We start from the raw sequence: 15,091 nt of genomic DNA, 5'->3' as shown, positions 1-15,091 counted from the left end.
CTGTGGCCTCTCCCATTGCGGGGCACAGGCTCTGGACACGCAGGCTCAGCGGCCATGGCTCACGGGCCCAGCTGCTCCGCGGCATGTGGGATCCTCCCAGACCGGGGCATGAACCTGTGTCCCCTGCATCGGCAGGCGGACTCTCAACCACTGCGCCACCAGGGAAGCCCAAGTGCCACACATTTTATATGAAAACCTGTAGAAATAATTTGAGGCACAGGATGAAATTATCTTGCTCCGTGAGGATTATGTTTACCTCGGGCACATGCCTTGAGATCCTGCAAACCCGGTTGTTTTACTTTACTTTCAGGGACTGAGATGATTTGCAGTCCCTTGGAGCACTTGTCTATTTCTAGTTCATTCATATTCTGGGGGTGAAACCCTCTGGGGTCCCAACCCAAAGCATGAAAGATTTGCCGGGTACCCCCTGCTCTTGGTGCGCCTAGTTTTGACCTCCTTAGTCCCAGAGGCTGTTAACAGCTCTGCTCAGCACCTTTGCAGTATCTTCTGGGCTCAGCAGACCCCCTAGGGAGAACGTAACCCCAGCTGCCAGCACACATCTCTGGGTTTCCTTCTTTTCCCAGAACTTGGCCCTGTGATTTTTTTACTGCCTTGTTTGCTCCCTGATACCCCTGAATCAAACTTTAAAAAATATATTTTTTGAGCAGCTTTTTGTTGTCCTCAGTTGGGAATTTAGTCCAAATTACCTAGTCCAGCATGATCAGAAGTTAATAGTCCTAAAAAATTAACTGACGTTCCCCCTGTGAATCGGGAAAGGCTGCCACTCATTGAATTTAGTATCCAGAAACCTTGGCCTAGGGCATTGCACACGGACTTTTCAAAGGAGCTCAGTTCAGAGCATCACTGTGGGCTCTGGTAACCTGGGGGTGGGGTGGCACTCAGCAGGTGACAGACAGAAATAGCCACAGAGAGAAATATATTACATATTTTCCCAGTTTTAAAATGCTGGGATCCTACAATGCTCATCCTACGTTATGTGTGAAACAAAGCCCCTTCGAGGTCACAGTCTCATCTGTTCTTATGACATTCCCTGAAGCAGGTGGGGATCGTCATCCTTGTTTCACGGTTGAGCAGATGAAGCTCTGAGAAGCTCTGTGGCTGATTCAAGGTCCCATAAGTTGAAGCCCCGCCAGGCCTTGACTCAGATGCCCTGACCCTGGTGGCTCTGGAGGTTTCCTCCTGGGCACGCTGTCAGCCGCGTTCCCTGTGGGTGTGTGGGAGGGAGGCTCCGTCTCCCAGGAGATGTGATCCAAGTGTCCTTGCTGTCCCTGTAGCAGGAGGGATGACAGATTGGAGGCCCTGGGAGTTCTGCCAGCCTGGCCATCCCAGAGCAAAGGCCATAAGCAATGAGTGGCAGATTCTGCCAGAGAAATGCTACGTGGGCCAGGGTGTCAGGTCCCAGGTGGCTGGCCAGTGTAGTTCTGTCTGGCTCCAGGTGTGCAAAGGAAGGGTCATACGGTTAGGGGCCTGCCTAGGCTCCCTGAGGGGACAAACAGAGTTTCATTTATTGAGCTCTGAGTATAAATCGGGAAGTGTGTTGAGCGCGCACATGTATTAGCTGCGAGATAGACACTGTTATTTACCTATTTATGGTTGAGAAAACTAAGGCACAGGACTGGATGCGGGCTGAGGAGAAAGGGCACAACTTACCCCAAAGAATCAACTGATAATGGGAGTACTTTATAATTCAGGGGATACCTGAATTCTCCGGGTGGTCAAGGCCAGTGTCCCTCCTACCCTCCTGGACCCAGGGCCTGTGCTCGGAGCTCCTAGTGCCCTGTCTCTCCAGACCTGAATGCAGGGACTGAACCAGGAGTCTGGTGGCCAGCCTGGGCCACACCCCAGGAATGCTGGAATGAAGCCTCTTCTCCGTGGCCCCTAATCCTTCCTTGCACTTCACGGCTGTGCCACCCCCCGGAGCAGTTAGCAGTTACCCATCTTACAAACCGCACTGCAGCACCGGGGGAGGGGAAGGCAGGGTGTGCACAGAGATGAGCCCACCCGGCCCCTGACTTCTGCCCAGCAGCAATGCACAAGTTCAGCAGCCCGAGCCCTCACCATACTGACGGTACCCAGGAGTCAGGCTTTGAGGCTGGGGGAGAGATTTGGGGGAGGTGAGATGAGCCCAAGGGGAGGGGTGGGGGACCCTCCCTTCGCATCAAGCCAGAAGGAAGGGGCTTTAAAGAAAGGCTTCAGAGCCTTCCAGGTGTCCCCTGCAGTTTGAGAAATCCAGCGGACGGGTCCCAGCCCCACCTGCGAGGTCTAAAGCACAAGAGACAGGCTGGCTGCTTTGCCGGCAGAGCCAGGAAGAAGGCTGCTGGCCCAGACAAGAGCCTCGTGGGAGGGAGGGTCAGCTGGAGGCTGCCTGGGGGGGTGGACAAGCCTCAGCTGTGCGGAGATGGAGCTGCCTGGCGGGCTGGGGCTCCTTGGCACCCCTGAGACCTATGTGAAGTACCCTGGTCAGGGGGAAGCTGCAGAGGTGCCCAGTGGTGGCCAGGCTCTGAGGACACATGGAGGCGCCCGCAGGAGGGAGAGGTATAGTTTCCAACCTCTGCCAAACCCAGGGTGACGTTCAGGACAGCTCCACCTGAGCTGGGCGGAGGCCTGGGCTGTGCAGCAGGAGGCCTGGCCTTGAGCAGGGCCCGGACCCCAGCTGAGACTGTTGTGTGAGGTGTAGTGGACCGCTGTATCTCCCTACCAAGCGGCATCCCGGGTCTGCTGGGTTTCCATCCAGCCGCCGGGCGGCGGGCAGCGGAAGAGGTTTCCAGGGCCAGTGGAAGACAAATAAGGCTGCATTCGGTGGCTTTCCAGTTCCACAGCTGTGCCAGCTCATGGTGACACCGGAGTGCTGTGGTGTCCAGGGAAGCACTGTTGTGGGGCAACAGACATTTCTTGAACTCCTGTGGGGGGGGTTTCCACATGCCTGGTGAGACCCACCTCCACCCAGAGGGGGCCTTCCTCACAGGCAGGGGCTCTTGGTGGAGCAAGGGCCCAAACCCTGAAACTGTATTGAACATCTTTCTGTCTGTCTCTGTGTCTGCCTCTCTGTGCCCCTCAGCCAGGGGAAGGCAGAACCAGGGCCCGAAAGGGTCCGGAAGAAACATACAGACTGGGGACTCCATGGGGCCAGGTTTGGGGTACTGAGGAGGAGGGGTTTGAACCTGGGCCTGGAGTGGAGAGGACTGTGTGTAACAATTGAGGAAGGTCCGCTCTGGGGTGTCCTTGACCTCCACGCTCTCCTGCCCTTTCTCATCCCTGCATTCCCCACAGGCCTGTGTGGGACCAGCTGGAAGCACTCTAGAAAAGCCCCCGAGGGCGCTGGGGGAGGAGGGAGGATGGGGGGCACAGATCACGGCGGGGCACCCCCCCATGGGTGTTTTATGAGGTGCACCCCCTTGGTGGCAGCTGAAGTGGGAGGTACCCCAGGCCCAAGGGCATGGGGGCCTGGCAGGGGCGGGCGGCTGCCCTGTTTTCTTGTAGTTGGAAGCTCATTAGCTTGTTAATTCAGAAGAAAGCGTCTCTGGGTAGCGGAAGTTCAGTCCTGACGCCAAACCTGGGGGGAGGGGCCTTCTCTGGTTCCACCTCCGAGCGCCAGGCCATACCTAAGGCCAGGCCTGTCCTGGACAGCACGACTGGCAAGTGTCCAAGTTGATGTCTGGAGCGTGGGAGGTTTGGCGGGTCTTAGCCGTGTGTTCACTTAGGGGTGAAAGGAACAGGCTTTTTGCACCAGCTTTGTCACTTTCTAGCCCATGACCTTGGGCAAATCCTTTAACTTTTCTGGGTGTCACTTTCGTCATCTGCAGAGATAATGGCACTTCCCTGCCAAGGCCACTGTGAGGACTCAACATGTTCAGGGAACCCCTGCTTGTTCAGAGCCAAGGTTGCCAGGTGAAAAGGCCCCCAGGCTCTCAAGGAGCTCAGCCTCTGAGCCTGACCCTGCAGCCGCCCTCACCTCTTCCAGGGCACAGCCATGGGCGGCGGAAGGGGGGCCAGGGTCTGCTGAGTTCCTGCCTGGCACGAGGCCCAGGCGGTCCTGGAAGTCCAGCGGGGCCAGACACACGGGCTGCCTCCTGTCTAGAAATAGTCGTCCTCCCTCCATGGGCAAACAGCTCCAGACTATTTTCTTCCTCCCACGATCTGAAAGTTGGAGCTGATTGGCTGGCTCAAAAAAAAAAAACACCCAAAAACAAAAAAAGAGAAGGACGTGCAAGTGCTCTTGTGTGCCCAGAAGAGGGGGTGTCTCAGGGCTCTGTTTCCAGGGGAACCAGTGGCACAGGCTGGCTCCTTCCTCAGGGTGTAGAAAAGAGAAACTTGCCTGAGGTTTCAGGCACCTGGCTCCTGGGTGGTTTCCCTGGGGGCTGAGCAAATGCCCAGGAGTCTGCCCTCCTGAGGGGCAGCCAGGGTCCCCCCTCCCCAGGATGCTCAGGGGCCCTCACCCCTTTCCTCCACCACCACAAGCCCCAGGAGGTCTGGTCAGGTCCCTCAGCTGCCCTGATGTGGTCCCAACGCGAGACACAGACGATGGGAACAGACACCAGGCTCCCTGGAGTGTATAAGGAGCTCAGGTTTGGAGAGGGCTCCCCGACGGCAAGGCCCCGCGTGCGGTGAAAGGAGATGAGTAAGCGTGGGGCACCCGTGAAACTAGTTGAAGGACCCCTGCCTGTGACCCACGTGACGTGGCCCTGGTAGCCATCACCATCTCTGGGTGGTGAGCCCCCATCAGTGGGGCCATTGAGGGCCCAGTGCCCAGAGCGATGTCCCCATCAGGAGGATGCTCCGGATGCCAGGGGTGCCCAGGGGTCATCTGCAGGGTGGCTGGAGGGACACCAGGGAGATCCCCCTCCACAGCCCACCTTGACTGCAATGGCCCGAGGTCATGGGGGGGGTCACTCCACCTGGTGTCCATAGGAACCAGTAGGATGAGAGAGGGGACAGCAAGGAGGGGAGGGCTGGCCTCTGCGCGCTCCACTGCCACGCCTCCCCGTGCTGGGACAGGAACTTGTGCCGGAGCTCCCTGCCCCCAGCCCAGGCTCTCGGCAACCCCCCACCTCTCCCCGCTCCAAGGTTGGGGAGCAGAGTGTGTGCTACAGACAGACGGGGCGGGGGAGGGGGACACAGAGAGAGAGAGACCCCTGGCGACAGGCTGAGAGGGCAGGGTTAGCAGTGGTTTATACACAGAGAATAGGACGGAGAGGCTGGGAGAGAGACGGAAAAGATGCGAGAGGGAGAGGGAGAGACACACACGGTGGGAGGTTGAGCGGGGGAGGAGACAGAGCAGAAGGGGCGGAGCTTAGGGTAGAAGCGCGCAGGGAGGGCGGGTGGACAGGGGGCGGGCGCGGAGCTGCCGGTAACAATTACGTCTGGGTCCCAGCAAACATGAGGCAGCTGCCAGCCGGGCCCGGCAGTCCTGTTCTCCTCGGCTGCGCAGTGGGGAAGCCGGCAACAGTTTCCTCCGGTGCCCAGGATGCAGCGGGCCAAGGTAGGCGCCGGCGCGGGTGGAGAGCGGGAGCTTCTGGGGGTTGCCCCGGACCGGGGAGCCTTGCTGTGCCTCCACCTTTGACCCCAGCCCCTGCTGTCTCCTGTAGGGTCGCTTTTGGGAAAGTAAGTGTTGGGATGTCCTGGCTGGGAGGCTGCCCCGTTTGGACGGCAGGGGCTTTAGGTATTTGTGGAACTGAAGCTGGACGGAGGAGGAGCTTGGGGTCAGCCACCTGGTTCAGTTAAGTCCCTGGGAGTGCTGACCCTGAGCCTGGGTCCATGGCCTTTTGCGTTGGGGGAAGGCTGAGTGCTGGGAGGCCGTGTCTTACGCTCGAAGGCTGGTCAGTGAGTGCATCGTCTAATTATCCAAGTAATTAATGAGTAGCCACTTCCTAAAGGGCTAGGAGACCCCTGACAAGGACGACTGTGATTAGTTCCTACTCTGTGGGACTCTTGGGAGGTTGGAGACAGAGAGTGCAAGGAAAATGCCTGGAACAAAGTTCAAGAGATGGTAGCGAGGTGTTGGGAAGGATGAAGGATAATTAAATGAAGAATAAAGAAGGAAAGGAAAATACGCTAACCCCCAGAATAGTTAACACTCAGAACATCTGTCCTGATGCCTGGCCAGCTCCCCACGTGTTTGGGACAGTCTTGCTTTGGAGGGAAGAAGAAAGACCAGGATTAGATCTGGCTGATCGTAACAGAACAGATAACAGTGGTCTGAGCAAGGTTGCTTGCACTTATCTCTCATGCAGAAGTCCGGAGGGAGGCAATAGAAGGCTGGCACGGAAGCCCTACGGTCAGCAGGGACTAGGCTCCATCTGTCTCACTGGCTTCTATTCTTGAGGCTACGTTAAGGTCCAAAATGGCTGCTGGAGCTCCAGCCAGCACATACAAGCAGCAGGAAGTAGAAAGAAGGGCAAAAATAAATCTCGACTAAAATCAGGGTTTTATGGGTAAGGAAGAATGGATACTGGGCTGGCATCTGGCAGTCTCCCCCAACTCCACCCCATCCCCCCCAGAGATGGATTCCTGCCTCTCTGTCACCCATGGGGTCTTGTGGCTGCTGATTCCAGGCCATACTACCCCAGAGCCCCAGGCCACCCCTGCTCTGTCTGCTCCCTTGCTCAGGGGTGCCAGGAGGATTGGCAGAAGTGCTGACAGGAAACCCTTCGAGGCTGGCGACAGGGCATGTTGAGAAGGTATTTTCTCTCCAGGCACCTTAAGTCTCTCCCACAACCTTCAGGTAGACAGGGCAGAAGTAGAGAAACTTAGCACCTTGTTGCACGCACGCTCACATGCCATGTGCTCACTGCACGCATGTGCCACAGCTGGCACAGGTCACATGCATCCAGGGTCGTCAGTATGAACATGCAATGCACAGCCACGCCCTGTGACTGTGCCCACAGCTGCCTGTGCTGCACAGCCTGCGTGCACACGGAGGGGGGGATTTCCACAGAGTCAGGCTGCACGCAGGTGTGCACGCAGCCCACTCTGTCCACCAGGCATGGGACAATCCTCCTCCTCTTGCAGCTGGGCTGGCCAGAGGCTGGAGTGGGTCCCTCACCTTCTGGTGCTGGGCCAGGCAGGGACAGTGGTCTGAGGGAAGCCACCATTGGGTCCCTCACCAAGGTCAGCAGAAGGATTATGAAAATCACCTTCCCCTCTAGTGGCAACAGGGACTACAGTTCAGAGCACAGGCTGGGAGTTGCCTGACTCATCCACCCTCAGTGCCTGTCACTGTCATTTGTGGATCCTCACAGTGTTCTGGGAGGGCAGGCACTGCCACTTCCCCTTTCACAGACACGAGGCTCCAGTGCGGTGGGGACGGGGGGTGGGGGTGGGGGCTCGTCCAGCCCAGCACCAGGACTTGAGGTCTGTGAACTCTTAGGAGAAAGGAGCAAAGAGAACTGCAGGCTCTGCTCCTGGGTCTTCAGGGAGTGATGTCTTCATGACCCGGCATGTCCATCGGGACCCGCTACCTGCTCCGGTTCCTGCCTTCTTGTGGGGCATTTGTGGGAGGTGCGCCCTAATCTTCTCCCCTGTTTCCAAAGTAATCAGAGCCCTGAACTGTACTGGGGAGTGTGGTGGCTCTGACTCTTCTGTAGGTGGGGCCTGGGACAAGGTCAGGGCTGAAGGGCAGGAGCCCTGAGGTGGCCACTCCTCCCTCCATGGTCTTTCCAGCAGGCTCTGCACCTGCATTCTTCCCCTGGACCCCCAGGCAGCCCCGAGGTTGCTCTTGGTATTGCACTCCCTTTACAGATGAGGAAACTGAGGCCCACCCATGATCGCAAGCTATAAAGTGTTACCGCTGGGATTTGAACCCTGCTCTGTCTTGCTCTAAAGCTCAGTTGCCTGGGGCTTGGGGGGATGGATGGGGAGGTCATGGGAGAAGGCTACAGGGAGAGAGGGGTGTGCCTGTGACCAGGCGGCTGAGGAGGTGCCCCATCCCTGTGGGGGCTGGCTCCATGGAGTTGTGGCCTGTTGCACCCTCCGAATCCTTTAGAGAGTGCACATAAGTCAGATCCCGCCCCTGGCCTCGTCTCCCGATTAGCCATGTGACCTTGAGCCAGCCACAGCCCCTTGTCTGAGCTACAGATCCAGAGCTGCAAAGGAAAGGACCCTGGCGTTTCGAAATCAGGAGCCCTTTTCTCATCAAAATCTTCTGCAAGAGAGGGAGTTGCTTTGCCACCTCGGGCTGGCTTGGGGCCCATCTACTCTCCCGCCCCACCCCAAGGCATCTCTGGTGATGGCCAGGAGCGCTGCAGAGCCCTGAATGTGGCCTCTGTGAGGAAGAGGGGCACCCTTGGTTTCCAAGGCAAAGAAAGGAGAAGGGAAAGAACTTGGCAAGTCTTCCTTTGCTGGTCCTCCAGCCCCGGGCCAGAAGGAGACAGAGCAGAAAGGAGGGTGCAGTGTGGAGTGAGTCACTGTGTCGCCCTCCCCATCTCCCCATCCCCAGCTTGATGTTTCCCTGGAACGGGTGCATCTGTCAGCTGTGATCAGCCCACATCCTAGAGCGCCACAGAGCGGCCATGTGACGGGGAGAGAACCAAGGGGACCTGCAGGCGCCAGAGTTGGAGGGGCATTGCTGAGCTGAGCTGGGCAGGACAGCTGAGAGGGGCCTGTCCCATCTCCCGGTTGGCCCAGCCTCCCCACTCTGATCTGTTGCCTGAAGTCTCTGCCCAGCCCTGCCCTCCATCAGGCTGGCCCGCGCCTGTGCCATGCTCAGCTAGGCAGAGCAGCTGCTGGCCTTAGCCGGCCTCATCTCCAGCTCTGCGGCCGGCCCCTGTCCTCCCCTGCTTCCAGCACATGCCTCCGGGGCAGGCAAGGGATAAATCCGAGTCCCGACTGCTGATGCTATGCCTGGCCCTGTTTTAAGGTCCTCTCTTGGGACTTCCCTGGTGGTCCAGTGGTTAAGACTCCACGCTTCCATTGCAGGGGGCGTGGGTTCGATCTCTGGCTGGGGAACTAAGATCCCTCATGCTGTGGGGTGAGGCCAAAAAGAAATCCTCCCTCAAGATGGGCACTCTGGGCAGTGAGCCCAGAGAGCCACATTCTAGCCCCAACTCTGCCCAAGTGACTCCGTGAGCTCGGGCAGGGTCCATCCCCTCCCTGGGCCTCAGTCTCCCCATCTGAGCCTCAGGTGCGCTCATAGCCTCTGCCAGACCCCCTGTGCTGAGCAGTGGGGGCTGGGTGTAGAGGTGGGGGGGCCACCACCAAAAGCTCCAGGATGCTGTGATGCAGATTGCCCCGCCCCACACATATGCCTCCTGGCCTGTCACGAGGCCCACCTCCGCTATTTGTAATTGAGGAGCCCGGCCAGGAGCGAACGTGGTTGCGGAGATACACAGCTGCACCTCGACAGCTGTTAGCCCAGCTCTGCATCAGCAGATCTGGGCTCAGTCCCAGCCCCCTCATGCCCTAGCTGTGTGTCCTCAGACAAGTTATTTAGCTCCTCTGTTCCATGGTCTCCTCGTTTTCCTGGAGGAAATATCATCGACCTCCTAGATAAATAAGATCCCACACCAGCCCGCTTAGCACAGCCCCTGGCGCATCGCAAGAGCTCCGTAAATGGTGGGAGTGCCAGTGTCATCATTTGGGGATTACTGGGTAGAGCCTGGGAAGGGCACTCCCATGGGAGAATGTTGTCAGTGAGTAGCTCGGAGTCCACCCCTGGATTGATGAGAAACCCTCATTGCCTGGGCAGCAAGAGGCACGTGAAGAGCTAGTGTCCTGGCCGAGGTGGCAGCATTAGAGGCAGGGCAGGGACAAGCCAGTCTTCCCCTCCCCTGCTCCAGTGCTCTGGGAGGGGCGGCACCCAGGCGCGCGCGCGCCTGCCTGTGTTCTTCAGGGACTCATGACAATCTCAGTTCCCCGCTCAGGAGGCAGGCCGCCTGGCCCCTACCTGTTGGTGCTCAGGGGTGGGAGGAGAATCGAGGCTCCCCGAAGCCTCCCTATCCCAAATCCTCGGGGCCCGCACGACACAACGCCCATTGCCACTTCCTGCCATCTGTCCCAAGTGCTGGAAATAGAGCACGCCAAGATGAGTGGGCGCTCAGTGAGCTTGCCTGAAGGAGCACCCATGGACGGGGTCGGGGCGCCAGGCAGCCCCGCAGCTCAGCAGGGCTGCACGTCCCCGCTGGCCCAGGCTCTGGCCTCGAGGCAGCCCCAGCCCCGCCCCGGGAAGGAGGGAGATTGCGAACCCCAGACTCCTTCCTCCCGCAGACAAGGCCCAGAGTTTCCTAGCCGGTGGGATAAGCCCTCTACACCTTAGCTGCACTTTCAGATTGGCTGAGGAGCCTTATAAAAATAGAGCAGCCCCCGGGCAGGCAGAGATGGGGAGGTCTCCCCGGGGATTCTGAAGGCAGCCAGCTGAGCGGAGCGAGTTGGGCGTCCCCGCTGATGTCGCTGGGCCCTGGGCTTGGCCCTGCCCCTTGTGCTGAGCATCAGAAGGGTGAAGAATAGTGCTAATCACTCCTGCTTGGGGGGGTTTGTATATGTCACCGCGTTTAACCTTCTCCATAGTCCCGTGAAGACTTGTTATTATCCCCATTTTACAGATGAGCAAACTGAGGATCAGGGTGGTCAAGTACTCTGTCCAAGGTGGCCCAGCCAGGAGGTGAGGGTCCAGGAATCCAGTCCCTGTCTGGCTGACCACAGACCTCTTCCCACTGTACTGACTGAAATAACATCAACCGGCTTGAAATTCCCCCTCCTCAGCTAAGTGTGTCTTCTGAACCAGCATCCGGTGGGTCCTGGTGGCTCTTATGAAACCGTTCGTGCTGTGTCTCACGCATAAATGCCTGTAAACATTTGGGAGAAGTTAGCTGTGCCTCTTGCATATGCATTGACTCAGTAACATTACCTCTGAGGAAGGGAGCCTGGGTGTTCTCGCCCCAAAGGCTGCCACGTGCCCACAGGGCACCTCTGCCGAGCCTTCTCTGAGATGCTCTTTGGGGGTTCTCTGGAGCCCAGCTGACGAGAACCACAGAAACTGAGCCAGCTGCTCAGTGGTCTGGCCTTGGAGTGCCCCTAGCGGCCTGAGCAGACGGGCTTCCACAGGACGGAGCTGTGCACGCTGGGCATGGGGCAGTGAACGCCTGTGGACCACTGGCGTTTCTGGGAGCCTGTTGGGGGTGAGGAGCCACCAGGTGGGATGTCCCGGTCCAGGTGCCAGTGGTTTGTTTAAAATGATCTGGCCTCTTTCTATGGGGTGGTGAAAACTCTCAGATGATGGTTGAGAATGGAGCGTCCTCGTGGAGAATCTAGACCACATGTGTGGGGAGCTGGAAGGCATGAGGGCTTGTTCTGCTTCCGGTACCCATCTCCATGGTGACAATGTCACAGTTACTGAGGGGTCACCTTGACCCCTCCATCACTACCTACACCTACAGTAGATCCTAAATACTCATCACCCTGATATTTCCACCACCCATCCCACCGCCTGCGCCTGGCTCAACCCCCGCACCGTAGTCCCCTCAACTTGGGCAGCCCCCCAAGTTAGCCACTTACCTCATTGTCCCCCAGTTCTCCTCCACACTCCACCAGACCACCTTTCTGAAGGTGACTGACGCTAGCCTGGACTTGGGTGGGAAAGGGGAGCTGGGGTCAGGGTGTGCCCTGGCAGCGGGAGGCTGCCCCAAACCCCCCAACTGGCAGGTCTGAGCACCATCTAGAACAGTGCTGGCCAATAGAAATGCATTACAAGGCACAGGTATCATTTGAAATGGTCCGGCAGACACATTAAAGAAAGTAAAAAAAAAAAGATTTTTAATAATATATTTTATTTAACCCAATGTAAATATTATTTCAACGTGTAATCAATATAAAAATTATTAATGAGCTATTTTACGTTCTACTAAGAAGGATTTGAAACCCAGTGTGTATTTGCACTGATGGTACATCTCCACTTGGACTAACCCCAATTCAAATGTTCCGTAGTCACATGCAGGGAGTGGTCACTGAACGGGACACCTCAGTCCGTGACCAGACTCCAAATGTCCTAGCTGTCTGTACTCTGCCTTCACCCATTTGGTTTTATCTGCCACAACCTGTGCTATTGTTTCTTATTTTTCCTTTAAATTAACTCACATTTTAAATTTCAGTAAGTTCATTTAAAAGGGAATCTGTAGGGGCTTCCCTGGTGGCGCAGTGGTTGAGAGTCCGCCTGCCGATTCAGGGGACACGGGTTCGTGCCCCGGTCCGGGAAGATCCCACATGCCGCGGAGCGGCTGGGCCCGTGAGCCATGGCCGCTGAGCCTGCGCGTCCGGAGCCTGTGCTCCATAAGGGGAGAGGCCACAACAGTGAGAGGCCCACGTACCGCAAAAAAAAAAAAAAAAAAAGGGAATCTGTAAATCATTATCGTAAAAGGAGAGCTAGTAGCAGTCGCTGCGGTAACCATAACAACGCCATGAAAACAAAACAACAGCATTAAATTCCAGCCCCTCCCACCCTCCCCCACTATGTGGGCTGCTGAGTCTCAGAGCTGGAGCTAGAGGGATGCTGCGGGCACCCAGGGTCTAAGTCATCCCCTGTACCAGGCACAAGATTCTCCCAGGTGCTCCACCCGCTCCAGCCAAAGCCCAGCAGGACACACCTGAAGGTGAACTAGTTGGTTGACTCCTTGTTGCCCTTGGCCGAGAGAGAACACGCACCACGGGTAACGTGGTGAGCTTGGTGAGAGGGTGTGAGAAAGTCCTATTACAGGATCTGGGCTTCAGCTGGGCAATTTGCAGGAGGGCCTACGGAACCTCGAAAGATTGGTGTGAGCGTTAAATAAAGCACCCAGCTCAGAACCTGCAGGAAAGTAGGTGCATCGCCAGTGCAGTGCCCTTTCTGTCCCTCCTGTGCTCCCCACAGACCCGGGGACTTGGAAGGAAGCTGAGACCTGCCCTTGGACCCCACTAGCCGGGCAGGAGCTGCAAGTCTGGGGTGAGTGGCCGGAAACGGCTCAGACCACCTGCAGCCCCTGCCCTGAGGGGACCTTGTAAGCCTCCGAGGAGACTGCAGGTCCCCGGGGCCAGCCTAGGGCCATTTCTGGGACCTGGCCCACAATGCTTACACGGCCAGATGTACTGCTGGGGACGCTGTGCGACCTCAGGACCCAGATCTTCTGGCTTCACTGGTCTCTTCTGGCTTCACTGGTCTCTTCTGGCTTCACTGGTCTCTGCCACCCGGCTCTGACCGTCCCCTGAGGCCCGTGGAGGATGGAGGGATGGCTCCATCCGCTGTTAAAATGCATCAGTAAGAGCAGGCAGGGAGAAGGTCTGAGGCAAATTATGGAGAGAGCATTAGGGGGCTTTCACCGGGGCATTTTAGGGTATTTATTGAAGATTTTGTGTGTGTTTGTATTTTTTAAGTATTCTTTTTTTTTCTATGTACGAGAGTATTTTTTTAATGGAAAATTTATTGAGATCATTGTAGACTCACTTGCAGTTGTAAGAAATAAAACAGCCCCTAAATACCCTTTACCCCGTTTTATAACACATGCACTCTGTGTGTGTGTGCGTAGTGCTGTTTACTTTTATCACATGTCGGTTTGTGTTTCCACCACCACAGTCACGACACAGAACAGTTCCATCACCACGAGGACCCCTCGTGTTGCCCTTTTATAGCCACACCCACCTCCCCCCTTCCACGTCTCCCCCCATCCTGAACCCCTGGCCCACTGATCGGTTCCATTTCTAAAATGTTCTTTTGAAGTGTATAAATAGAATCACATAGTATGTGAGCTTTTGAGATTGTAGCCGTTCCCATGGTCCGAGTGGCATCTCCTTATGGTTTTAGTTGCATTTCCCTGATGGCTAATGATGTGGAACAACTCTGCATGGGCTTATTTGCCACCTGCACGTCTTCCTCGGGGAAATGCCTGTGCTGTCTTTTGCCCATTTTCTAACTGGATGCTTTGTTCTTTTACTGTTGAGTTTTGGACGTGAGGGTCTCTTGGGTGTCGGGCTCTGTGTTGCGGAAGAGCAGCGCACACAGCAGGCCAGGGCCAGCTCTCAGAGCTGACATTCCAGGAGAAAGAAAGAAATGCACCTCGGAAAACAAATAAATAGGGTAGGTTCAAAAGCAGTGTGCTGGGAAGCACAGCAGCTGTTGATATGGGTGGTGAATGGCAGCCTAGAGAGAGGGGTCTCCCATCACCTGGTCTGACTGAGGCCTGACAGGGAGAATGTACAGGAGTGTGCAGGGAAGAGGGGAGCAGTGTGCAGGGAAGGGGGAAGGAGTGGATAGAGGGAGGGGGGAGGAGTGGACAGGGGAGGGGGAGGAGTGGATAGGGGGAGGGGGGAGGAGTGTGCAGGGGGTGGGGAGGAGTGTGCAGGGGAGAAGGCGTGTGCAGGGGCCGGAGGTGGGGGGAGTGTGTGGCGGAGGAGCAGCAGGTGCAAAGCTGTGAGGTGCTCAAGCCGGGCATGTGGGGGCACGTGCGGAACAGATGAGGCGGGCAGTGGAGGCGAGATGGACTCACAGGGTCAGGTGGGATTGACTGAGGGGTTTGCAGGTCCGTACAGGCCCTGGGTTTTACTGACATGCAGCAGAAGACACTGGGGCCTCAAAGCAGGCTGACCAGGGATTTAATTTGTGCTGCAGTCTCCTCACCAACCCAGGCCTCGTCAACTCTGTCACCTCCCTGCACAGAAGTGTCAGGGAGTGAGGTGGTGTCACCTTGCGGGGCTCCCTCCTTCGATGCCCGAGAGCCCCCCTATTCAGCAGGAGGGAGTCCGGAGTGGCCATTAACGTTCCCTGCCAGCCCCGGCAGACCCTCCCTCAGACAGACGAGTGTCAGCTAGTCACGAGGATGAGCCGGTGGTCACTCCCCCAGCCTCCTCCCTCCCCAACCTTCTGATGGGCCAAGTACACGGGCCTCGGCCTCTCCTGGCATTTGTGTGGCCCTGCTCGTGCCCAGCCACTGTGGGCCCTTCCTCTCCTCGCTGTCAGGACCCCCTCACCCATTTCAAGTGGGAGGCCATCCCAGGCCCCGCCTGTGGGCCTCACAGCGGGGTCCTGGCCCTCAGCCAGCTGGAGGACATGGCCCAGGGCTCCTCCACCCTCGTCCAACTCTCTCCACCAGGAGAGGTACTCCTTAGCCTGGGA

At 57.3% G+C, this 15,091-nt stretch overlaps 1 protein-coding gene across 2 annotated transcripts in view; it reads left to right on the top strand.

Annotated features, from left to right (window-relative positions):
- The first annotated feature begins 5,353 nt into the window (after window positions 1-5,353).
- The window catches only part of KCNIP3 (potassium voltage-gated channel interacting protein 3), a 90,327-nt gene continuing 80,589 nt past the window's right edge, over window positions 5,354-15,091 (top strand). The window contains exon 1 of one of the 2 annotated variants that reach the window (XM_060309725.1): window positions 5,354-5,500. In XM_060309725.1, the coding sequence (XP_060165708.1) occupies window positions 5,486-5,500 (15 nt within the window). In that variant the 5' untranslated portion in view covers window positions 5,354-5,485. Of the gene's footprint in view, window positions 5,501-5,532; window positions 5,623-15,091 lie in introns of those variants that run through there. The other variant, XM_060309726.1, reaches the window with a different exon arrangement.

This window comes from Globicephala melas, chromosome 12 (assembly GCF_963455315.2).
Source record: "Globicephala melas chromosome 12, mGloMel1.2, whole genome shotgun sequence".
NCBI classification, from domain to species: Eukaryota; Metazoa; Chordata; class Mammalia; order Artiodactyla; family Delphinidae; genus Globicephala; species Globicephala melas.
This window is presented reverse-complemented; position numbering and strand designations above follow the sequence as displayed.